Consider the following 26,937-nt stretch of genomic DNA (forward strand, 5'->3'; position numbering starts at 1 on the left):
TTACAAGGAGAACAGTGAAAATGACTTCAACTATCATTTATAGGTCACTTCAGTAGGGCAGCGAGAGTAGGACAAGGAAGATGTTCTGTCCCCTAACCCCATCGCCCCCCTTCACAGTGGGTACATCCAGCCCTTAACTGTATTCCACCTCTTGGGTAGATCCAACTCGAGAGCCCAGTGATAAAGGGAGTTGGAGGGAATGGAAGCTGCGGGCACAGACGGGTGCATATCCCCTCTTTTTAATTTTAGGCATACTGGCCCCCACTAAGGCCAAGGACACTCGGTTTGAATGGAGCTCATTATCCAGGACACACGACGAGGCAAACTCGAGAATGAAGAGTTTATTTAAATCTAACTTTTCACATTACAAATAGCATTTGACAGACCAGTTCCACCCTGTTCTACCGATCAATGTTTCTTCATTTATTATACATGCAAATAAAACCATCTTATTTTTCAAAATATTTATTTCTTCAAAAATAGTACAAAAGCTATAGCCACAAACAAGGTTTAACGTTTTCCTTTGCAAAGTGCATCCGTGTGCCCTCCTTGTAAACTATGCCCATTTTTGGGTGAAACTGCTCTTTATGGTTGGTCACTCTTAAGCAGACATCATTTAACTCTTCAGTGGCAAACTACTCCTGGCTCAGGTAACTAGTGTCGACGGGCAATTCTCCTAATCCGTGGACCCATGGAGGGCCAAGAATGGAATATGCCTGCCCGGGCACAGAGTTCAGAAAGGCAGACGACTTCATGGTGTATGACCTAAACAAGCCTTTTGCTTTAAGAGATGAAAAATGAGGCAATCAAATAAGGCGTGGCAAAGTGCTGTACAGCTTTACTCAATGTGCACAATGTACACGCTCCGAAGTCTGCGACTGAGGCACTAACAGTAGTAGCGACAAATTAATGCCCCAAATTCAAAACCACCACCTCAGCACTCGAGGGTCAACGTATGTTCCCGGAGCTGGAGAGGGGGGTGGGGGGGGGGGTTTGGAGGAGGGCTTTTGCGGGGTCGGCGGGACTCTCATGGCTAAATGCCCACGATTTTCCAATACGGACTTAGAAGCAACGGTGCACCTGTAAGGAGATCTCCAAACAGAAAGTACAGCAGGAGGTCCAATCAATAAGCCAATACATACGTCTAACTGCACCGAGCAAAACTTCAAACCCATCTTTTCCAAGAAAAGAGTCTTGCAACTGTACCTGTTCAAAGTAAACAATCCCTGAAGAGTCATCCGCAGGATCAGAAGGGCTTCAACAGCGAAAGAACAAACTGAGCGGGCAGGTGCGCTTGGAGCACCATGTGGGAGCACTTGAGCATGTGAACCCTGCCTGCCATTGAAGCTGACGGATATCCAGGGCCTACAATCCAAGGGGAGTTTAGACATTGGAAAGGGTAGTAGTAACTCAATAGCATGCCAGAGAGGAGAATCATGAACTCAAAGGAAACATGAACAGCAGCACTCATGCTGGTTCTACTTCACATTCCTTTTACTCTGAAGGCTGCTCTCCTGACGCGAATGATGAAGTGAAAGTCAATCATGAACGAACATCTGGGGTGGACGGCAATTTCCAGACCCATCTGCCCAACCAGCAGGAAAACACAACGAGACTGGGTGGGGGTACCAAGGGACTGGGCACAAACTCCCGTCCATCATCACAGGTGTCAGCCCGATTATACATTAGCGAGCCCTCAAAGCAACTCATCCTTTATAAGTGACCTTCGCGGAAAAGCACACAGACGCAATCTTTCGGTGGCGCGTGGCGTGATCCAAATGCCTGCCAACACAGTTGATTGCGTACTTGTGTGTATGTATGGTAGCGCATGAAAGGCGCACAATGAGATGGATAAATAAAAGTCAAGTCTCAGAGCATATCTTTCAAGATAAAAGGTTGTCTCCAGCGAAACAGTTACGAGAAAACGGCCAGTCCTCAAATCTCCTGCTGTACTCCAGAGGCGTTGCTAGGGGCTGGGGAGCTAAGGGGGCTATAGCCCCTGGTCTTTTGGTTGTAGCCCAGGGTAGAATCTCAGGAGCTACAACCAAAAGGCCCCGAGTCCAGACAGTCCTGGCATTAGCATAGACCTCGACCCAGGCCTTTTCCAGACCTAGCAACACTCCTGCTGGACTCACTCGAAAGAGTGCAGATAATTCATCAGCGTAGGACAGGCATTGCAGAGAATGGACCAGGTCAGCCTTTGGCTCCAGCATACAATACATTGAAGTGACACTCTTTGGTGAGATTTTCTTTGACTGATTACACAAAGCAGGGCGGCATGTCCCAGACTGAACATTCAGGGAGATTTGAAGGGTCCACCAAGTTATTTCTATGGTCATGCAACAATGGACACGTGTCCAGGGCAAAGAATATCCACTTCAGTCTAATGTCCGACTCCCCCCTCCCAGCCCCCAACTCTAATGCAGAAAGATTTTGTGTTTCAAGGCCAAAATAGCAGAGTGAGTCAGTCATGGCCTTGTAGTGGCCCAATAATGAGCTACACCTGTTCTACTCTTGTTCTTATACAGAACATTGTAAACAATATAGCAAACTTTGCCCTGGTGTAAAATGCACTGTAAAAGTGTGCTTTTTTGCACTGGGGCAATTTTTGTCTGGGTGTCAATGCCGTGTAAAACTGTTATTGCATCAGTGCTACGTTTCAGTAATGTGGCTTCAGATCGAATGACTGTCTTTATTCCCCTGCAGTTTTGTAAGCGAAATAAAAGGATGGTTTGCCTCCCGACCCTTATGGAGGAGCAGACGGTGAACTCATTATCAAGTGTGCTGCCCCAGATGAATTACAGGTAGCGTTTGGTTCATCTGTTTGTGTCGATGGGAATGCACATCCTGGAGTATATTCCCATTAGTGGTGCTCTAGAAAACAGGAAAAAGGTTTAGATTTCTAGTGGTAGCTATACACTCCAAAGCGGCCAATAACAACTTTAAGCTCAGATTTAATGGGGCGGGGGAGGGATGGTGGGGAGTGAGAGGGCGTACACCTCAGAATCTCTTTCACAGAGGTACTGTTAACCATGCCCCCACCCCACCTCTCCCTTCACCAGTTCAATGCATATTAATACCTTTATCCATGTTTTGCATTTTGCATGTAAACATTTACTTCTCGGAGATCCAACCATTTTCCAATCTCAGATGAAGGTGTGAGGCAATAAGCCCATTGGCTTCTTAGTCTTTTTGAACTCTTACATGTGCATATTGGTTAACACATCAGGATGCATTTCAGATGGTAGCCTTGCCATCATTTACATAACATCTGGTAATCACTATGCTGTGTGAACATCCCAGAAAGAAAATCTAGAGATCTTCAAGGAATTCAGAATCCATTAAGAAGAAAATCAAAATAAATGGTCTTTGAAAATAATGTTCGAGAGACGCTGGAATCAGAAGGTAGAGGTCTCTCCAGATAGTCTTTCCTCTGCCCTTTCCGCCTCTTCTCTAGCAGAGCTTGTCAACAATAACCGGCGTTGGCTGCTGGTTTAAAATGACCTAATTATTTTAGTTGGGATGACGCTCAAGACTGCCTGCATAGACCTTATCTTAAGCCGAACACAGGTTTTTAGTTGATAACATCTGAAGTCTTCATCTCTGAAGCCTTGCCTTTCCGCTGTGCTGAATACATGAAATGTGTCCCTTTGACCCAAGGGACAGCTTCCCTCTTTGGGAGTAGGGAGGTGAACATGCTAGCACGATAACCTCCCCAAGGGTCAGGACAAATGGGATCACGCTGGGGGTGACCCTGAGAACAAGGGAATGAGGGTTCCATCCCACCTTCCTTCCCGAGACCTCAATGTTTATTGGTTACATGGGAATTGAAGATGTTTCCATTGTACAGGGCCCCTTTAAGGTGGATGGTTTGGTTACTGACCTGTACTCATCACCTGCTGATGATCAATGGACTCCTCACCTTTGCTCCAAGGTAGAAGTTAAAGCCAGGAGGAAGACAGAGGGGGAGAGACTGACATAATGTGGTACGTCAGACTGAGCAGAAGAGGGAGGCAGTGCCTCCGTCGGAGAAAGGAGCGCCAACACACTGAGGATGTGGTGGGCAGAGATCGAGGGATCCACGGGGAAGGCTGCTGCTTCAATGAAGGCAGGGACCAGAAACAAGAAGAGGCAGGAGTCAAGCAAAGAAGCACCCCAAAGTACTGGCATTCTGACACAGAAGTCCTGAATGGGAGGAAGAGGAACCGAAAGGTCACCCATAGGAACGATAGATGCTGTGTCCGTACCAAGTCCTGCTGCTGGAAAGAAGGGACGTGGCTACCGTGGAGTACTGGTTGGAGGGCAGAAAGATTGATCTTAAAACAGCACCAAACGAGCCCATAGCCTCCACCTGGAGCTGAGAATCTGAACACTCAGCACAGAGGTGGAAGGATCACACTGCATAGGGCAGAACAGGCCCATAGCCGACCTGAAGCTGAGAAATTAAACACCCTTCCAAGGGACAGGAAGATGTGAAATCGGCAAAATTACAGGTGCAGTAATTCAACCAGCGGTAATTGTGCCGAAATACCAAATTGAGTCCTATGGACTCCAAATTAATGGGGACCAACGCCATCGCCACTTGTAACCTGGTGGTAAATCCGCCTGACCAAGTGGTAGTAATGGTAATTCCTCTGGGTGGTATTCTGGCAGATTTATCACTAAAATATCGACCAACTCGTAATAAGGCCCACTGTGTTTTCCAAAGCCAAGGAACATATCCTTTTTTAACTTGATTTTTCTTATAAACAATCTAAGAGGTCGAACAGACTGAGAACTGACTAATCCCACAATATTTTCACTGCTCCCATGGGGGGACCCCCCAGTGAGGCCAATACCACATTGTCCCCCTGTTGGTGGTACTCAGCGGGTGGAACTCATGGGGAGGGAAGCCCTCCATGGGACCAGTAACGATCAGGCGAACAGACCCCGATACTTGGGAACTGTTTTGAATACGTTTGGAAGAGCATTTAAAATCAAGAACGTTTAACTTAAAGCACCACTCGCGTTTTTTCATCAAGAATGGAACATTTGAAATCTGCATCCAAAACTAGAGAAGCCTCTTTCTGGACCAAGAAGGCATCCAGTTTTTCCTTAGTTAGTGTAGAGAGTAAGGGACAGAAATATGTTTGGACACTGAACGGTGGACATTTTACTTTACTGGACATCCTGACAGTCCTTGGTATTTTTGTTGAGGTAAGGAAACCCCTCATAGAAAAAGGGCAGGATGGGTTTTTCCTTTTCTTTTACTTTTATATAAATAAAGGTCTTTGCCAACAAACATGCCACCACTGTGACAGACCAGCACTTTTGCTCCCTTACAGAATAGTGTGGATGGGTGTAAAAAAAAAACAACCACCACAAATCTTCTAAAGGGGAGTTAACCTTAGGCTAAGCGGAGTCTCGGTCGCCTTCTGTCTGAGTCTCGCTCTGTCCTTCTCTTTCTCTTCTCTCTCTTTAGACTTCTCTCATACTGGTAGGGCAGAGCTAGGTTAGCATAGCTTTGGACAGAGTAGAGAGTTTATTTTTCTAAGACGTCCTAACAAGCACCCCTTTATTGTTTTCTATCTGATGGAATTCATTTTAGGAATGGCCTAGAGTAGGTTTTCTTTAAGTTGGCTAATAAAGTAACTTGTTCAACAATGCAGACTCCCATGTCGGATTTACCAGCGCTCCAGGTTTCAGTCCTCAGTTAGCAACACACAGTTGCTCCTAATAACCCATTCAATGGTTGTTACTGATTAGAATCTGTGCCTTGCAGGATGCACACAAACAGCCTCTGCGTTTTAGCCAAAAAGAAAATATGGAAGCCTGCTTCTCGCAGCTGATGCAAGGGCTAGCATTTCCCAACTCGACAGCTACAACGGTATAAATGTGGGAAGTCACTGCTCAACAATCCGCTTCAGCATGCAATTCTATGCTGGTAGGCACACGTAGCAAGGCCCAAGCTATCCAAGTGAGACGGGCACACGTTTCCGATTTGCCAAACAGGGGAAGGCAGCCGACAGCACTCACTACACCACAGCAACACCCCTCCTCCCCACCACTATTATTCCTGCACCCTCCTCCCTGCCACTACTACTCGTGCTCCACGCCACTATCGCTTCCTGCTCCACGCCACTATTGCTTCCTGCCCCACACCACTATTCCTCCCTCCCGCCACACCACTATTATTCCTCCCTCCCGCCACACCACTATTATTCCTCCCTCCCGCCACACCACTGTCATTCCTCCCTCCCGCCACACCACTGTTATTCCTCCCTCCCGCCACACCACTGTTATTCCTCCCTCCCGCCACACCACTGTTATTCCTCCCTCGCGCTCCACACCACTATTACTCCTCCCTCCGGCTCCACACCACTATTACTCCTCCCTCCGGCTCCACACCACTATTACTCCTTCCCCCGGCTCCACACCACTACTCCCCCGGCTCCACACCACTACTCCTTCGGCTACTCCTCCGGCTCCACACCACTATTTCTTTTCCTCTGGCTCCACACCACTATTATTCCTCCTGCTCCACACCACTGTTATTCCGCCTCACTCCACACTGTCACCCCTCAATCTTTCACCACTTACTCCTTACTCTCTCAGTACTCCCTTTCACTACATGGTACCACTTTCTCTCACCAAATACATAGCTTTTCTGAATGTCACCTACACACTCCTTTCTACTTTCCTTCTTCCTGCTTGTTTCTTGGCCCAACACCACCTCCTCTGACCTCATCCGAACAACCCGCACCTTCCCGTTTCCTACTTCCCCACCCGCTTCCTCCCATTGGTCTTCCACTGCCGATTACCTGCCAATATGGTCCATTCTTGCCCACCCGGGAAGGGTTACAGAATGGCAAATGTATTAAAAGGAGGCCACGCCTTGCCCCCTTCTACTTCGCGGGCTCGCCATGTTCCATCAATGGCATCCCACACCGAAGAAAATCCAAGTTAGTGTTGTGGAGCCACTGCTTGGCTGCACCACATGCAAGCTGTCTGTGAAACAGTGAAAGTTCATGTGAGAGTCGCTCTGTGGTGGCGCTGCAATTACAGAAGATCAGATCTGTGGTCAGCTCATAATTCTGTGGCTCCGCTCTCTAGTGTTGCTGCCGTACCGCAACACACTCCCTGTCTCTGGTGCATGCAGGAGTCTCGCAGGATGGAGGCTTCTCACGGAAGACTCTGGTGTGCTGCCTTGTCGTGGGTGATCCACCAGTGTGTTTGAATCACCTCTTCTACATTAAGAGACTGGCAAGCATTGTTTTCAAGAGGTATAGGGTGATTAACAGTGGTACTGTTCACACAAAAATAGGCACTTCCAGAGGGGAAAGGAACTGGGCCCTCCCAATTGCCACTTTCACTCCTCCGGGGTAGCAATGGCGTTAGCGTCCACCCTGTAACGTCTCCAACTGAGAGGGGGTCCCCTCCTTATCCTGACAGCAAGTCTATCGATGCTATCCCAATTGTCAGTTAAAGGGCCTAGATGGAATTGGCTGCATGGACTTGTTTTTAGGGTGGGTTATTAAATGGCCCTGGGCGGAATTTCATTAAATCCAATGTATACATTTCAGACCACTCACAACGAATTGACACTGTAAGCAATAACCAACCTCTGATCCTTCAAGTTTTACAGGAGACCTCCCCTGCACCAGCTGCTTTGTACACTGATGTGGCCACTCGCCTGGAGGTGATGTTTTTCTGCACAGCAGATATGCACGAAGTCCCATGTTGACTGCGCAGTGATGTCCACCAACACCATTTAGTGTCTGCAAAAATATGTGCAGAGACCTAGAAGGAACATTACTGTGCACAGCAAGAAGCATGTGCAACACGGAGCTTAAGAAACCAGGACAGATTCCGGGGCCGCTCTTGCAGCAGATGTGCGGCAGATTAATTTTCATTCTGGTTTAATAGGAGCTTTGACTGTTGACAAGTGACTGAACAAAAATCAAGGCTGCAAATTGAATTGCACCTAACTTTAGCAGTAGACCAAAAACAAAAAAGTCAGGAAAAGGAAAAAGTAAAAAAAAAAACTGGGCACCACTACACAATCTCAAATAAAATGCATGGGAAAACCAAGGACGTCAAGGTGGGCAAAGCATCAATTTGTGGTCCTTTGCTGGATACATTGCTAATACGAAATACAAACTACTAAACTGATGCTGGGAGAGAACATTTCTTTGATAATAGCACTTTACACATTCTTTAAAAAAGAATTGTTAAAAACCTATAATCAACTAAACGCTTAATATTAAGTAACTCGTTATATTTCATATTTATAGTTGTAATGATATATGTGCTTTTTCATAGGCATTTTGTTAGAATGTGTTTTAATCATATTGGACATTGTATAATGTGTGTGAAACATTTTATTGTGATTTGGTTTTCAAATAAAAGAAAAACATGCAAACCAAACAAGCTTGACATGCAACACTAGTTCTACCCAATGATCAAGTCTGTTCAATCTTTATCACTTCCTCAAGCATCCTGTCCAAGCCACCAAGCGAGAAACATCAGAGAACTTATTTTTCAATAGTCTATAGAATCAGCGGGGTCACACAATATCTCGTTTCTTCGTTTTGATCAGATGAACAATTAACGAATGACATTGCAATCAATCTGTTTAAGTATAATCTCCAACATTCCGACCTAAAAAAACGCAACCAAGACAGCACCTCTGGCAAACTGCTGTAGAAGTGGGCCTACTCTCCAGGACTTTAGAAGGCCTTCATTTGGCGCATGCCTCACGTTGGGGGAGACCAGTGAACAGACGTTGGCACACCCAAAGCTGGGAAAGAATCTGATGCATGCCTCATGCAGAGACACATCCAGGCCCATGCCTTTTGTTGGAGAAGGACAATCTCTGGATCACATAATGCTCCGAAAGAATCCAGTGTATGTTGTCTCAGGTTGGGATGAAATCTCAGACATATCTCCAGCAGTAGAAAGACTACTCTCGCCATACCTCAGGCTGGATCAAAATCAGTGGCATGCCTCTGGGTTTATGATGGGTGAGAAGTGACAAAACCTGTGTTTTGTGCGCCTTTGTTATGTTCCAAACCCTTCATGTGTCCGGTGACGGGACAAAAGTACAGTGAAAAGCGGCCGTATGGACTGCAGCCAGGAAAGGGTGACCATTAAAAAAGGTACACATAGGCGCCTGGAAGGTCATGCCTCTGACTAAAGTATTGATATTTGTAGCTGTATATCCTTCAAGCGCTAACATGGCAGGTTTGTGCAGTGCTGGAACTAGTTCCTCACAAATACGCTCATCTGTAGTTCCAAAAATCCACAGATGGCCTGGCTGTGTAGCCAAACTACGTTATATGCATACCAATTAAATCCTGGGCCATTACCAGAAGTACAACAGTAAAGAAGCACCTTCTCAAACAAAACCTCATAGGAATCAAACCAATCAAGGAACACAAAACACGTTGCTAAGTGGGAAGACCAATCCTAGGCTAGCCTTAGAAAGGCGGTGACCGGCACAGAACTATAAAGGAGGCTAGAGAAAGGCAAAGCAGGGCCAAGACTGGGAGACAGCACACGTAACTCGCTGCTCCCTGCATACATATGGAGATTGCTACCTGGGAATAACAAATTACTCATCTCTCAGTAATGTTTGTTCAGATGGATAAATTCTTGCTCCCACAGATTGCTCAGGTTTGATCAATCTTCTCCAGTGCCAGTTGTCTTCAGAAACGGATTCAGCCACCAGGAGGCAAAGCATGGATCCACACCTGCTGCTCTCAGCGCCGATTAGTGCTCCTCATGCCAGATACGTCAGGGGCCGTATATATGAAGCCAGCTATGCCACATGCACTTCACAGCCGAGGAACCACAGACCAGCAGATGTTGTATGAGCTTTTGACCAAGCACAGCATGTTGGGAGGTGGTTGATGAGTAATCAATGGGAGGGAAGGACTAATCCATTTGAAAGAAGGTTGAGAGCAAAGTAATTGATTTTTCGGATAGATTCCTTCCGTACAGGTTCCTCATCTTAGATTCTCATAGCATTACAGAAACCTATAGCGAGATCATCACCTAGATCAGGAAACTCCAGAACTGCTCTACCAAAATGAGCATGATGTACCAACAATGAAAAGAGACGATGCTTGGCAAATGTGTGCAAAGAATCCCACATATCCACCTGACAGATGTCGAGCAATGCAGAGGTACATGCGAGGCGAGGCCCCTTTGTCGAATGAATACGCCTCGAGGCATTGCGCACATCTACCCTGGCCAAATCATATCACTCTGAATTACACTGGCACCAGTGTAACTCAAAAAAGAGCCTCCTTCCTGATGTCTGAATGGCCTAACAGAGCCATCGTGGGTCCAGGTGGTGAAACCACTTTTCCACCATAGATGGGCAAACTGGGTTGGAAGAAACTAGACTATTTTCTGTGAGGTGAAAGTTCAAAACAACAATGGGAAAGAAATGTGGCTTCAGGTTAACCACCTCCTTCATGAAAGCAAGGTAAGGCAGTTACAGAGCCTTGAGCTCACTCGCCTGCCAGGTGGCAGTGATCGCCAAAAGGAAATTAGACTTCAAGTTGATAATCTCAACGAGTAGGGACAGATGCGCAAACTGAGCCACCATAAGGAAAGTAAGAAACAAGCTTTAAATTCCCATGGAGGAACAATTAAATGGCATGGGGACACTGGTTACATAGTCCCTGTAAAATCCACACAATGGTGAGGAACCTGCAAACGTCACTAACAATGCCTCAGACTCCCTGAAGGATTTTGCCAAAAGATAGAACTTGAGGACCCTCTTGAGGTCCAAGGAATGCAGCGCCCCCTCTGCCTCTGACTGCGGGTTCGGGAAGAACACCGGCAGGCAGATTTCTGGATTCAGATGAAAAGGAGCGACCACCTTGGGCAAGAGGTTTGGGCGAGTTCGTAAGATGACCTTGCCGTTGTCAAATGTGGTGAAGGGCTCGCAAAAAGGACAACACCTGCAGCTCACTAACCTTACAAGCAGATGGGAGACATACCATTACAACTGTCTTTAGTTTAAGACCTCTGCTAGCACTCCTGGTGGGAGTCCTGTGGCAGGGGAACCCCCCCCAGAACTCTGCCAGGCCCTGAAGGCAGTCATGAAAAGCTTTAACGGATGCCAAGGGCTCTTCGTCCTCATTGTCTCTCCCCCTCCAACTTTTCTGTTAGACCGAGGGGAGTCTGGGCCCTGGGGCACAGGTGCCAAGGCCCCCCCCCCATTCCCCTAAGTCCGGTGTCGAAGAAAGGTCCAACGGCTGGGGGGAGGGCGGAGGGAGGTGCGGCCTACCTCCCCTAACTTCATTTTCCTGGGCAATTCCCACCTCAGATCTTGTGAGGCATTTAGTTCTACTTGCCAGGGTCTTTGGCCAGTGAACAAGTAGCATTCTCATCGATGATGCTACTAGAAAGAGCAAGACTCCTCAGGATTGCACCATCTAACATCAGAATAGGTGGGGAAAGACCATGACTGAGCGTTTCTCTAACCCCATAAAAGCAAAATCCATCCCCAGCTTCTGGCAGGCAACATCTCTTGGCGGCAAAACATTAGACCTAGCCCCACTCAGAACAACCCTGTATGTCGATAATATGATTCCCCCACCCCCTCCACTAAATATTCTGCAGTGCCTATGATGAAGGCAATGAAAGCCTAAACTGCGCCTTTAGGAGCATTAGTCTGTATCCAGGTCTAGGTGATAAAAAATAGCTGCCTTAGGGTCACCTTTAGAGATATTCAAAAATATTATCTGGTTGGGTAGAACATGTGCCCATCCCTACTTTATGCAGGTAGGACTTGTGAAAAAGACAGATTTTATTTTCATGTGGGAGAGCCAATAAAGTTCTGAAGAATAAATTCACTTTTTCACAAGGGCTAGACCATAGACCCCAAAATTTAAAACCACTTGGTCACAAGGGCTGGACATAGACCCAGAAGTTTCCTTAGTGAACCCGGCTTAAAAAGTCCCTGAAGAGGCTACACTACCCCACAGATCAGTCAGAATGTTGGCGTGGGAGAATACTACTACATCAGAGCACTAGAGCGGTATAACGTCAGTCTTAATTCTTGCTTTGTATTGCGTTTATACAGGAAGCAAGGAGGAGCTGCCAGTGCTTAAGGATTAGCCTGCAGCAAGCCTTTGGCCAAAGAGCTCATTAATACATGCCCAGCGAACACTCAGAATAGAGGTCTCAGCGGGACTCAAGGATTTGGAGGAGGGCAGCGGGAGAGGTTTACACATTTTTAGCACAAGCTTTATTATTCATGCCAATTAGCCATTTGCCTTTCTTCACGAGCAGAGCGCGGCCTGTGCTAATATTGAGAATAGAGACACAGCTAGGGGCTTTGATAGACACGAAACATCTGAGTAGGCCCTTCAAAGATCCCTAAGAGGAAGCGCAAAACTGGCACGCTGTGGATTCATCCTGTTGGCCCATAAATGACCCTTGCAATGTGCCCGAGGGATGCACAGGATTAGATTGAAATCTCCCTAAACAGATTCACAAAGAAAAAGGGATTTGTTTCTAAACATACTCCACTGTTGGCTTCCAGAGGAAGGGTGGTGGCCTGCAGGAGAGTCAACAGCAGGGTGTCATAATCCATGTGCTAAGGAGCAAGAGAAAGGGTTGTATCACTAACGGGATACACCACCTAGTGCAGAAATGCTGTGTCTTGAGGTATGAGAATGGTGTGTCTCCACCGAAGCGAAGGATAAGGGGATGATTGTGAATTGAATGATACTTTACATTGCCTGTAACCACCAAATAACAGCCACATTCCATTTGTTTAGAGAAAGGATTGAACAAGTCCTGCAATAATCAATCACCTACACCGCCAAAACACCAAACATATTCAGTACATCAAAGGCAATGACCACGTGGTCCCCATAAGTAATATTTGCTCTCAAACACAGCTGGCAGAAGCAACAAATTCCACACAGGAAAAAGAAGTTGGGTCAAAAAGCCCCGAGTCATGACTGGAGCCAAACCAGGCCTGGTTCAGGATGGTGCACCCAACGCCAAGCTTCCTCTAGGCCCTGCCAGCATCATTCCCCACAGCTAAGAAACTTATCATGGATGCTAAGGCCATACCTGCGGGTGTCCTAAAGATAAATGCATGTCACAAATGATGCACTACTCTTTTACTCTGTGTCCTCCTTTTCAAACCATTACTTTCTTCCCTTCTCCCACTCTTCCCCCGTCGGATCTTAGTGTTCTGAAGCAACTTTATGCAAGCAGAGTGATACCAAACTCAAAACAAACGTGCATATCTGTCAGACTTGGCCAGGAGAACTAGGGACATGCAATACCCCTTACCTAAAATACAAGTGAAGGTTCTGTTTGCAGACGAAACAGCACAGCAGTTCAAACTGATGGTCTGAATCTGTGCTAATCCCAGCACCCCCACCCCCCCAAAAAAGGTCAACGCCATGTAATTGTGGACAGCAATAGCATTGGGGCCAAAACTAAGCTTCACATCAAATGGGAATGATCCCTTAAAACATAAGTGTTGCAACCAAGGGTTCCTGGTATGCATGTGTGTTCAGGTTGTATCCCACCGTACTGTGTGGGGTTCTGTTGTGCCTCCGTGTCCGTTTCCCAGTATGTGTCCCAGGTGTTCACTCCTCCCTCCTCAGTACCCCCACAGAGCCCCTAGTGGGTCTCAGGCTGTTCCCCCGTGGCTGTAGCTTCTGTGGTTTCCGAGAGTTGCCGTGACTCAATTGCAGGTGTGTAGATTGTTTGAGCTCTGGCTTGAGGACATGTGAAAAGGGGGAAGGGGGAATTTTGAGGGTGGTAGTTGGTAAAGGGGGTTGCAGAGGAGGCTCTAAGCTGTCTGACCCTAGGCCCACCAACTTCAAACAAATAAAACACACTGCCTGCATTGGTAAAGGAAGACATGGACTACAATACCACACTCCGAGAATGCATCAGAATCTCACTATCTGTGTCAATATTCTAAATGTTCATTGTGGGCAATAATCAGGCAGAGACTTGCACTATTGTTAGGGCAATGGAGACGTTAGATTAACCACACACTCCATTAACAACCAACTTCGCCTACGATAGCCAATTTAAAGTTTGCTCTCTTTTGTTTAAGAGTCTGGCTGAGCTTAGCGCATCTAGAGAAAATGTGAAAAACTACAGTCCGCAATTACCTAGCCATCATCCAGTCCTGAATGTCGACTGCCTACCTCAAACTAAACCCACAAAGACTGAAATTGTCCTCAATGATCGGCCTGCTAAAAAACAACTTGTCCAAAAAAATGGCTCAATGATATGAGCCTAAAAGGATTTGATCCTCAACTCTCAGACCCAGAAAAATCCTTAGGCTTTACCATTGATAGCAATCTGTCCTTCTGGAAACACACAGCCAAGAATGCCCAAATAGCCTGGCTCAAAATCTCTAGTCTTCGAAAAATCGAACCCTTCATCCTGCAGAAGGATTCCGGACCATAGTTCAGGCCCTTGCCAAGGTCTCTGCCATTCAACGTCTCTTATTTCAGAGGGCCTGATGCAAAACGACAAACATTAAAATTACTTTCTTCTTAGGATTTCACATATTCAACTTCTCAGGTGATTTACTGTTCACCCCGGGTCTCCCTTTGCCGTGCGTGGACCACATTTCTCCACTTCATCAAAATCAAAGACTTTCGACTGCTCTGGATTTTGATCGACCCATCGCAAGACCACTTCACAATTACTTGTTCTCTTCTTGATAGAACCTTTTCCTCACTTTCACTTGTGCCACTTTTCAGCTGGATATCTTAGAGACCTTCGATTGAGCACCCACTTGGTACCAGACCACTCTGTCAAAGGTGTTGTATCTTGCTTTTAAAGTTCAATCACTCATCAGCAGTTCATATTTACTTACATCTCTTATCACAAGCGTTTTAACTATTTTCGTTCCAGCGCTTGCCATACAGTGTTGCTGCTTGCAACCTTGGCTTTAACACAGACCAGTCTTGTATCCTTCTCGCCAACTGTGTTGATTTCACTGACGCTGCTAGGTTCTTGGAACCAAGGAGGGCAGCTGGTGATACTCCCCACCTTGATTGACGCAGCAGGGCCCCCGGTAGCTCCAACACAATGCAGGATTCTTTAGCCTGATTTTCCAGATTACACCTCCTATTCTCGAGGTTAAAGGAAAGTAATGGTTCCTTGTAGAAAAGGTCAAGGGAACTTCCCTTCTTGCGATCCCCGTCTGCCGTCTCTAAAATGCTGTTTCCTCATGTGCTTTGTCTCTCTGTGTGCCGTCGTGCTACGCCTTTTATCCACGTGGAGAAGCTTAATGGAAGTTAGGTGTGTGTGTGTGTGATGGTCAGTAACTGCCTGACCTCTCCTGACCATTGTATGAGGACACGTCTGGTATACTGCTCAGGTGTTGTCCGTTTTCTCTCATAGTGCGCTGTCCATGAGAAAGTATTCATGTTGTAAAAAGGGGGTTGGGAGTAGAGTTCTTAAATATCCTACCTGGTAGGATAGGGCAAAGGTGTTGTAGGGAATAGGATACTGCGTCTCACCATCCCGCATCCCACTCCCCGAATACCCCTCACCCAAGTGATCCTCCCGCACAGGTCCACCCCCAGGAACGGGATCCAAAAGTGATGGTTATGTCCTGGCCACCTTCTGGTTTCTCACAGAGAGGGAAGTGCTTGCTTCTTACATGGAGCTCTCTGGGATTTTTCCTGTCTGGTCTGACGATTGTGGAACCCTCTAAATCATCCTATTTTCTTAGATAGGATAAGAGTTGTTTTTGCAGTCCAAAGATACCCGATTTGGAAGGAGGCTTTGTTAGCGAAGCCAAATACTTTGCTGTCTGAGCACGGTTTTGTTTAGTTCCTGGTCTGTATATCAACTTAACAGTTCCACACCATCAAGTCCAGTAGTTGATCCTGTATGTCTGGGTGAAACCTGGCATCCTTGGGGTGTGCTTGGCTCCTGAAAGCCGCCCCCATAGCTATACCCACTGCTGCTTTGCCCATGCTATGTTACGAGGCATGCATGAGATCTTGGGCTATTTGACCAACCCCAAGCAGAAACCCACTTGGAAATGAGGGTGGGAGGAGGGAGTTGTAGTCACTAATTTGTTTCTAGAACATAAGGTTGGCAGCAGCCATGACAGCTAAAGTGTCGACTTGCCTAAAACTCAAGGGCACATTTTGGTACACTTTTTTCCTGCTGTGTCCCATATTCGGGCTTCACACTCAAGCAGATTTTGGGAGGATGAGGTGCAAGATGAATAGTGTCCTTTAACTTTTTTTATTTTTTCTTTCTTTTGCAAAGTTGTGGCAGTCACTATTGTGCAATGAGGTGCACGGAAGGTAACTTACCTCATGAGCGATTTAAAGTATTGTCCTACAAGTGCGTCAGGTCCTGGAACGTCTCAGAGAATTGGTCATCTCTCAAGGTTATGGACCCCAGTGCCCAATTACAGAGAGGCACAAAAAGAGGAGGGACCAAATATACCCTCACACTGTGCAACCATTCCACCCGGGGAGAGAATGGAGGCAGCCTCAAGGAACTGGTAGCCGGAGAGGTAGGGAAAGGGCAGAAGAATGTCCCCCGACGTATGCTCTGACAGAGCCGGTGAGGTCTCTCCTGGCGACTGCCCAGAGTTTGATCCCAGCAAACTGACAACAGAAAAACAGTCTGCCATGGTATGCCATATATGAGGTGCAGTCAACCCTCATGTATAGGTGCAAAGCTCCGACGACTAGCGTGTGGGGCCCATCACAGCCTTCCGGGACCCCTTGGATCTTGGCCCGTTATGCGGAGCAGGTACAGCCTAGAAGCAAAGTTCGGTATGAGGTGAAATGTGGTCCCTGATGCAAGCCTTGCAAAAGGCTGAAGCATCCTCAGACTGTAGTCTGGGACAAGAGCCATGCAGGTCCTAGGTGAGAACACGGAACAGCGGTTAGAGTCTCCTCAGAGACCTTTGGGTGAGCCCCGGTACTGCAACGGCTAACTACAATACAACAAGTTCGAAGCAGCCCTCCCATCCCAGTTTAACTCCTGAAAGGTGTTGCCTGGACGGGGTGCCACAGAAACAAGAATTTTACTTTTTTAACTTTGGTGAAATCCCTGAGGTGATTTGACAGACAACCAAAAAGATGTCTTTCCTCCATGCCAGTCGACTCTTCAGGGGCTTGTAGCAAAGTGCGTCACAGAGTGCACAAATAAAGAATGTGGGTGCTTGCTGCCAAGAATGACCTGACACACCCGCGGTACTCTGAGCAGCCCACTTTACCCAGCATACACGGTCAGAAACGAGGGGCGTGGGGAAAGAAAAAAAAATCTAAATTTTAAAATTACAGCAGGAAAGCAGTGAGAAAAAAGAATAGGAGGGCTGCGCCCGACACCGATGCGGGGACAAGAGCATGGGCACACTACGTGCATGTGGCCTGCCTCCGCTTACCAAATTCTGAAAGAGGAAGCGTGCTAGGGCTTCTTATGGCTCTCGTCCTGAACTCCCAAAAGTAAGGCCGAAAGCGGACAGGATGCAGGAGTAGCATTAGTACTTCACTGCGACTGGGTTCCGTAGGTAGCCTTACAGATGGTGTGGGTGTAGTTTCTTTCACTCCGTATTTTGGGACGTCGATTTTTAGACCGGCCAGCTTACAGTACAAGTGCAGCGGTTCAGCAGTACGATGGAACTTTCATTCCTTTTGGCACTACTGGCCTCCAGAACTTTGCCGTACATAGGGAACGGCAGAATGTACATATTGCATAAGGACTCTTGATAAAATACTGCAACGCCCCAGGGGAATTTCTGGAGTGCACCATTCGAAGGGCACAAACACCTGCACCCCAGCAGATGAAGGCAATTGACTGGCAGATCAGCAAGCCATGGCATATGCCCTGCTCGCTGATTGACTCCGGTGCATAGGGTAGTCCGTGAAATGCGTCTTAAATGCACATATTGCTGACATCAACCGGCTCGCGGCTGATTTCTCTTTTCAACGGGGGCTGCATCCTAATTTACCGCTGGATGCAAAGTGGGTGCGTGTTGTGATTAACTTTGCATTCATCTGGTGCAAGTGACTAGAATCTTGAGATGGAATGCAGGGCTTAGAATGTTTATCTATGAGTGAGTTCCAGGTTTGTTAGTTGCAAGGATGTAAGCCCTGAGAGAGGATGCCGGTGGGTGTCCTATGTCCCCTTTTACTTACCTGACCCTAAGAACTGTATTTGGTGTACCTAAACCTAAGTAAATAAGTTAACAGTTCACTGGAGTGTCAGAGTCATTTGTGGCCAAACCTTGAACTCAACACTGGCGACGAGGATGGGATCTGGCTGTGCTGGGGGGACAGCACCAAAGGGAGACACCCACCGCCCCCCCCCCCTAAGAGAAGTGATCCTCTCTCAGGTAAGAGCGCTGGATGGCTGTGAGGCACTGCGAGTGCAGTGAGGGCAATTGAGGTCCAGACAGAGGTGCTACAGAGGCAGAGGGAGCAAGAAAGGCCCAGACAGAGGTGCTACAGAGGCAGAGGGAGCAAGAAAGGCCCAGACAGAGGCGCTACGAAGGCACTGGAATAACAGAGCAGCTATGGATGTAAAGGTGCTGCATGAGGCAGTGGAGAGGTTCTGCCAGGGCAGTGAGGCGCTACAATGGGCAATGAGATGTTGCAGAGGCAGTGAGGCGCTGCATGAAGAGGTGCTGCGAGGGCAGTTAGGCACTGCAACAGGCAGTGAAGAGGCGCTGCAGAGACAGTGAAGCGCTGCTAGGGGCAGTGAAATGCTACAGAGGCAGTGAGGCGCTGCATGAAGAAGTGCTGCAAGGGCAGTGAGGCGCTGCAACAGGCAGTGAAGACGCGCTGCAGGGGCAGTGAGGTGCTGCGTTAGGCAGTGAAGAGGTGCTGCATGAGGCAGTGAAGAGATTCTGCAAGGGCAGTGAGGCACTGCAAGATGCAGTCAAGAGGTGCTGCAAGAGGCAGTCAAGAGGTGCTGCATGAGGCAGTCAAGAGGTGCTGCAAGAGGCAGTCAAGAGGTGCTGCAAGAGGCAGTCAAGAGGTGCTGCAAGAGGCAGTCAAGAGGCGCTGCAAGAGGCAGTCAAGAGGCGCTGCAAGAGGCAGTGAGTGGTCGCTGCAGAGGCTGTGAAGTGCTGCATGGTGCAGTGAAGAGGTGAGGCGCTGCAAGGGCAGTGAAGTGCTGCACGGGGCAGTGAAGAGGCACTGCATAGGGAGTGAAGAGGCACTTCAGTGGCAAGGGTGTGCTGCAAAGGGCAGTGGGGACAAGAAGTTCTAGTATTGAAAGGTACAACGGTCTGCTGTAAAGTGCAGTGGGCTCTGTGAGACTTATGGTTATTAGAAGGAGCTGTGAAGTTCATTGGAGCAGCAAGGTTCATTCATTCATTGGCATGGTGAAGTTCAAGGTGGCAGTCTCTCATAAAGCATTTAAGAGAATTGAGACTGTACAAACATTCAGAAGAGTTGGAAGTTGTTAATGGATCTAGGAGGGGCCTGGGGCCCATGGACTGTGCAAACATCTGTTGCTCCAAGGCTACAAGCTATTGGTCATAGTGAAGGCAGCTGAGATCACTGACAAAGTTATCCGATGTCAGCGCTTACCTTTGACTGGAACCGAAGGTTGCTGCGGTTGGCTTGAGTGGAGTCCTGGAGTTCGGCATGAGTGCTGCATGTCTCTCTCTTTAATTGAGTTATGTAGTTTAACATATTTCTCTCCACAGGCGGACTACTGTCCATTACATGTGTTGCATGTGTGAAAAGGTGCAATGGTTGTGGTGAACCATTGAGCGGACTACTGTCCATTACATGTGTTGCATGTGTAAAAAGGTGCAATGGTTGAGGTGAACCGTTGAGCGGACTACTGTCCATTACATGTGTTGCATGTGTAAAAAGGTGCAATGGTTGAGGTGAACCGTTGAGCGGACTACTGTCCATTACATGTGTTGCATGTGTAAAAAGGTGCAATGGTTGAGGTGAACCGTTGAGCGGACTACTGTCCATTACATGTGTTGCATGTGTAAAAAGGTGCAATGGTTGAGGTGAACCGTTGAGCTGACTACTGTCCATTACATGTGTTGCATGTGTAAAAAGGTGCAATGGTTGAGGTGAACCGTTGAGCGGACTACTGTCCATTACATGTGTTGCATGTGTAAAAAGGTGCAATGGTTGAGGTGAACCGTTGAGCGGACTACTGTCCATTACATGTGTCGCATGTGTGAAAAGGTGCAATGGTTGTGGTGAACCATTGAGCGGACTACTGTCCATTACACTGTCTGTATAAAAAGGGAAATGTTGTTCTATGTAGGCATATTAATATGGTCTCTCCACAGGTGGACTTTTTATTTTAATCCACAGATGGACATTGATGTTAATGTTAATAGATTTTGAAGTGGTGACAGGGTCTAAACCTTTTGGAGTTGGTTGTGGTTATATATGAAATGCTTTGAATAATCTTTTGTTTTTCAGGTGGGACCTTACTGGACAAATCTTTTGATGAAATATTGATCTTGCCACCAATACTTTACTGTTCTTGTTGTTGTCCCTATATGGGAAAGATGTGTTGTGATTAACTTTGCATTCATCTGGTGCAAGTGACTAGAATCTTGAGATGGAATGCAGGGCTTAGAATGTTTATCTATGAGTGAGTTCCAGGTTTGTTAGTTGCAAGGATGTAAGCCCTGAGAGAGGATGCCGGTGGGTGTCCTATGTCCCCTTTTACTTACCTGACCCTAAGAACTGTATTTGGTGTACCTAAACCTAAGTAAATAAGTTAACAGTTCACTGGAGTGTCAGAGTCATTTGTGGCCAAACCTTGAACTCAACAGTGCGCATTAGGGCGGGAGAGATAAGGGAGGCAATTTTATATCTCCATCAGCCATTTGCTTCACAATACTTTTTAAAGCGATAATGCAACATGTGGAGGGATTGATGGGCAATAAATCCAGTCTTTTAAGCAGGTTTACTCGCACATCAGGCATTCATTTGAATGGGATTTGCTGTACTGCAGAAGAGCTTGAATGAGACACCCCAACAAACACTCCTCCACTCGCTGTCCAACGGGAGATGCTTTCCAAAGGGCAGTCAAGACTCGCAGCGACAGAATTGGGACAAAAGAATAAGTTGGCCGCCCACCTTGCGAACCGTGTTGTATTTCTATTCTGTAGGCTTACTAAATCATTTCAAAGTAATACTTTTCTTGGCATTCACGTCCAAATAGAACCCGTGCCAGCATGCTATGGGCCCGCTTTAAACTCAATACTGTCTCTCCTGGCCCACATGACATTTCCAAGTCAGACTTCCTGACCGACCAGTGCAACAGCTCAGTCAACAGGGCACACTGACCCCACCCTCCATGGACTGCTTTAGGCCACAGGGCATTGCAAGTACACAGCGCACCTTCCTGGGCCACAAGGAAGCCCCCAGTTCACAGGACTGTGTTCTGAAATATGGGGGCAAATGCCATTCTCCAAGCTCTCCATCCGCCTCTACTCTGAGCATATCAACCTAGAGCACTTGCTCCTTTACCTCTGGGCAGCACGGTTTACTGCTACTCATTGATCCTCAGTTTCTTCTCTACTAGTTCATAGAGGACTACCGAGCTACAAACCCACCTCGTAGAGCATGTGATATCAAGGAGCCCACAAGGACTCCCCTACTCTTTAGGTATTGCCTAGCTCTAGTGAGCCCCCACCCCCACTTTCCAACAAGGCCGGTCACAATATGCCCTGCCCTCGTTCCTGGTGGGGTGCAGAGGGCATCTTCAAGACATTTTCCTCCTTGACCAAAGCAGATCGCACCCCATATGGTGCCTTCCTGGGTCAGGGTATCTTCCAACATACAGGACAGTAGACCTTCATTGCTGAAAATCTAGCACCACAGGATCTCTTCTGTTCTTCTGGACCCCCCCCCCAAAACCCCCTGCAAGTCAGTAAGCTACTTCTAGAAAATGGCCTACGTTCAGCTCCAAGCCTCCTCCTCCACCACCACCCACTCTTGATGTGCAGAGGGCCATCCCCAACCTACAAGCATCTCTCTCCTGGTCACAGAACATGTCCTTGCCCAAGTACAGATGCGGTTTAGGCTGCATTGACAAAGGAAGTTGGTTCCAAAGTTCTGCTACTTTTACAGAAAGGGCACGGCCACCCGATTTAGCCCATCGAGTACAAGGAATGCACGCACACTGATTGGGTTGTGGTTGTGAGCATTAAGTGTTGGAAGGGAAGACTCCATTTAATCATCTGAACAAGAAAATGAGCGCCCTCTGATGAACTGCTGAAGTAAAATACAGATGGAACATAGATCCTACATTTGAGATTGATCATTTCTGTCAAAGTTGAACTAGAAAGAAAATGCAAAATCATAGTCTAGTTACAGCTTCTGTCTGGGTTCATGCCATACCGAAAAGTATCAAAATTGCTTAGACCTTAGCCCCATTAACATGCCCATCATACTTTACTACAGTGATTGCTGTTGAGCGCTTGACCTACTTGTACAATCGAAATTTCAGTGCACTCCATGGAAGAGGAACCACAAGGGCACTCCAGTTCCCTGTGGTAATGACAAAGTGGGAATTGAAAGTGCTCTATATCAGCACTCTCAGCAGCAAACCGTTCCGTATGTGACAATACATACCATGGACTAGTCCGGTTAGTGGGTTATAGAAGGCACACCAGTGCCATTAGTACAAATTACTCAATGGCCTTTATATTTAGTCCTGGTTACTTTCGCGATGTGGGTGCAAAACTGAATATTGCAACCTACTGTGAGCAGTGAAAGAAAAAACACCTTTTCAAGTGAGTCTGTGGTGCTTTCGGTACTACAGGCACTGCCTTGTCCCTACACCCCTGTCTTTCGGTAAGGACTGACATAGGCGAGTTGGTAATCGGGATCACCAGAAGGAAGAGGGATGAAGACAAAGTCACTGGGGTGAGTACTTTGTACATACGGGAAGGGCCACACCACCTTCAGAATTCTAGAATCATTTGAATGCTGAACATTTAGATCAATGCAGTGTTGGGGTAGGGAAGACCCAACTGGTCCTCCCACAATATCCAAATAGATTCTGACGCAAAGGGAGAATCTCACCTGAAAGACATCCACCACATTTCAGTAGCAGCCCATATGTCGGCCCTACAAAGATCATCAAAAGGGCCCCAGACATCCGACAGTTGGTAGCCGCCTTAACCGCATGTGCATTGGCATCTGCAGAAGGGTAGAATCCAAAAGACATTCCAAAATGCAAGGAATCGTCTTGACAACAATGGAGCTTGTAAATACCTGCTTGCGAGGAAAAGGACCAGTGCAGTTGACCGTGTTCGAGATCAGTATGACCACTGTGCATTGCAAAAGGAAGGAAGATCTGATTCATATGGAATAACCCTCTGAGTGTGCATGATGAATCCATACTCAACTACCCCATCACTCCGACAAAACTATTTCTACCATTGCTTTTAGTGGACCACTTTCCATTTGTACTCTTTAGAAAAAGATATGGTATACTACCCTTTCAGCCAGGACAGAGTGGTCTAAAGAATGAGCAATTGGACTTACAAGTTCCTTAAAAGAAATGGAATTTTCAGCTAAAAGGTTTCTCCGATCCAGTCAGCAATGGACGTAAAAGGTCAGCTATTCCCCCACCTGGTTAAATGCATGCATCAAAAGACAAAAGACAAGTTCTGGAAATGTTCCTTGAAGAAAGTTCCTTATGATTGACTTGATACAACCCAGGTCCTGCAACTCTACTGCAGCTAGTTACTTACAATGGGCAACTTCAAAGCAATATCATTAGAATCATGGGAGATGTGGACATAAACATTCCTACCTTCTCCTTCTTGGGCTTGGCAAGTTCCTCAGCAGAGAGCAGCGTTTTGTAATAGGAGCTGCGTTCTGCTGTGAAGTGGACCTTCGAGAGTGAGTGTTCCACCAAGGCAACAGACAGGTTCATCCCCTCTATGTGCAGCCAGCCAATGAAATTTCCGGCTTTGTCCATGTTCTCAACTTCCACCTCCACCTGGAAAACAAAGGATAGACAGATTGGTTACTCGAAAACAGCCATGAGTTATGGACTAGCCCCAAGTGTTTCAAATGTAAGGTTGATCAATCTGTGCTAAAGCTTAAAGCAAGGCAGCCTTGAGAGCACAATAGATGAGCTAGGAACAATGGTGCAAATCATAGGAGAAGAACCCCAAAGACATGGCATGAACTGATGCCTATTTCCCCAAAGTTAAATAACACTACAAAGAAAGCCTGACCCCTTAACAATGAACTTGCTATAGCATGAAAGGAAGAGTTCAGCTAGCAGTCCGGTGATAATACTCCTCCGATAGGCCCTTGAAGTGTGACAGAAGTGGAGAATTTCACAAAGAAAGAATAATAAATGGCAGAAAACAGAAGGTGCATTCTTAGGGCGCCACAAGGCATCAGACTACGCCCTCCGATGTGGAAGGATATGTGGGCGGCCCAACTGTGAAAAGAGAAACCTGAGGGGAGATGGGCATCCTGTGGATCCTCACAAAAGCATTTTACAACAGTAACCTCGGGCACCCCCCCCCCCTTCTTCTAATTAGGGCAAGTCTTCCATAAAACCATGAAGTGGTAACACAGGCCTTCATTGGGTTTAGCAACAGTTTTACTGATGGAGCAATATTTCGGATTACTTGTCGCTCAGTGAAGAAAATTATCAACATTTGCTCCCAGAGAACCTACGTAAGTAGTACCCAAACAGGAGGATCATGTTGGTTAGTTTATGCACTGGCCCAAGCATTAGTACAGTTATATTGGGCTGGTAATCCATCCATCCATCACCCAAAGCTCGGAAGACACAGTGGATCATTTTATGGGCAGGCACATTTTAACAGGTTAAGTATGAAACATTCAGAGCAGAGGATCCAAAGTAATGCTCACTAAAGTCTGAAAATATGATTTCTGATTTCATAGGGACTCATTATTTCAATCACACAATGATAAAAGCAAATGGAGGGTATGCTGTTATGTAATGTCTTGCCCTTTGTCATTACAATAGAAGAGAATATGACTTTCAGGCATACACTAACAGGAGATCCTCCAAGTTGCCTTGGGACATTGTTGGATAGTTTTCCAATGAAATCACTCACAAACTCACTTCAGCCCTCCATACATGTTTCCAATGTGGAGTAGGTGAAGAGTCCCACAAGATTTGCATTGACCATCTAAAATGTAGAACCTGTGTTTGCCTTTAATCATAATGCATTAAAATCACAGGACAAGGGCTATAGAAACTGGCCGAGTTAATTAACAGCCCCCACCTTTTCAAGTCCCCCGCGAAGAAAAATGTATTCTTATAGATACAAGTTAAAATACCAAAACAAAAAATATACAGTGTGCTGCATGATAATCATCAGGTCTGCTTTTTCTAGAGCCTAGCTTCAATCATATATTCTTGCTTAAGCAGATCAACTTTGACGTCAATTCAGGCATATAGCACTTCTATTTGGTTAGTATAATGCAGGGGTTTGAACTCCCATCATCCCATACCAGCATAGTCAATAGCCAGATATCATTGGCATTGTAGTCAGAAATATTTGGACAGCCAAAGGTGGCAGACCCCTGGCCTAATGCAATGAGAATAAAGAGACCTTGCATAGGACTCAAACCAACCATTGGCTGACAGACCTGCTAACATCATGAGTTTCATTACCCCAAAATTGAAACGAAGGTTGGGACTCCATAGAAGGCCATGCACCATTTAAAATGGACTTAACACTTGCATTTAAAAACAACTTTTAAGCGGTCTCAGAAACTTTACCAGTTGCAAACAAGCCAAAGAGTGTTAGGACTGCGGGATCATTCCATCTATGCAGTCTACATTCAAATTTCCTATGTTAATATTTAAAATAAACAATAACTTTATGAAAACGTATCACAAAAATGTACCCGCGTGTGCAGACTTGCATCTCAGCCATGGGATTATACATCTGTGGTTTAGAGATGTGCTTGTTGCTACAAAAAAATCTAGCTTATCATTGATTTTGCATTTATTTGTATTAAGAGTAAATCAGCCCCCATTTTTTCTTTTCACCATTCTCCTGCTCTCCCAAGGCTCAGGCTCCATTGGCTCTGCTCTGTCCTCCTGCTCTCCCCCAGGCTCTAGAGTCTCTGCTCCAGTCTGGTGCCTTCAGCGTCTTCCCCACCCCACCCACTTCTCTCATCTTCCTTACTCCAGCCAGCACCAAATATCTTCCTCCTACCACCACTACATACTGAGCCCTGGAGGTTTTATAGGGCTTTGGAACCTCCTTATAGCCTCCTTTTGGTGAAATGGGTTTCAGGTGTGGTTGGTGTCATAGAGAACTTCGGAATCTTAGTTCTCTGGGCCTGGACAGCAGCTTTGCAAACTATATCCACCCTACTGAAGTTTCAACTGACTATTCTTCTCTTCTGACTGACTGTCTCTGGGATACTTAGGTCATGCTCAATTCCCTTCTAAAGGTGTAAGTGGATTCTGGAGCAGCATCGGCATCCACGCGAGGGGTGCCAAGCATACATACCAGTGCTGCCGGCTCTGCACCAATGCCGCTCTGATTTTTTTAAAGGGGCAGAGTAGCTACTGTTACCCGATGATGAAGTGCCCCTCTGGTGAACATCAGATCTACCAATGTGATTAGGCAAGTCACACTGTTGCACCTATAGCAATTTCCCTTATGTTGCAAAGTGTAAATTGGAAACCTCTGGCTGAGAACACAATCCACAATTTTTCTGAAAAACACAATCCCTCTGAAACTACAACAGTGGTGATTTGGTGCATTATAAAAAGGTTGTAACCTACCACACAAACAGGAAAGCCCTAGAAACATAAATGGAATGGATTCTATTTCAATACTGGTAGATGCTGCAGGCACCTGGTTTGATTATTAGACATCTGGAACCCTTATCCCCAGAAGACTACCATTTTGGCATAACTAAAACTAGCCATGCCAGGAAAAAGGAGACCAGTTACAGGTACCAC

At 46.6% G+C, this 26,937-nt stretch overlaps 1 protein-coding gene across 1 annotated transcript in view; it reads right to left on the bottom strand.

Annotated features, from left to right (window-relative positions):
* Positions 1–26,937, bottom strand: part of SND1 (staphylococcal nuclease and tudor domain containing 1) — a 2,477,133-nt gene that overhangs the window by 565,239 nt on the left and 1,884,957 nt on the right. Inside the window, exon 17 of the mRNA XM_069629563.1 lies at positions 23,776–23,964. Coding sequence (XP_069485664.1) covers positions 23,776–23,964 — 189 coding nt within the window. The remainder of the gene's footprint in view (positions 1–23,775; positions 23,965–26,937) is intronic.

Source organism: Ambystoma mexicanum, chromosome 12 (genome assembly GCF_040938575.1).
Source record: "Ambystoma mexicanum isolate Mex_15411 chromosome 12, UKY_AmexF1_1, whole genome shotgun sequence".
NCBI classification, from domain to species: domain Eukaryota; kingdom Metazoa; phylum Chordata; class Amphibia; order Caudata; family Ambystomatidae; genus Ambystoma; species Ambystoma mexicanum.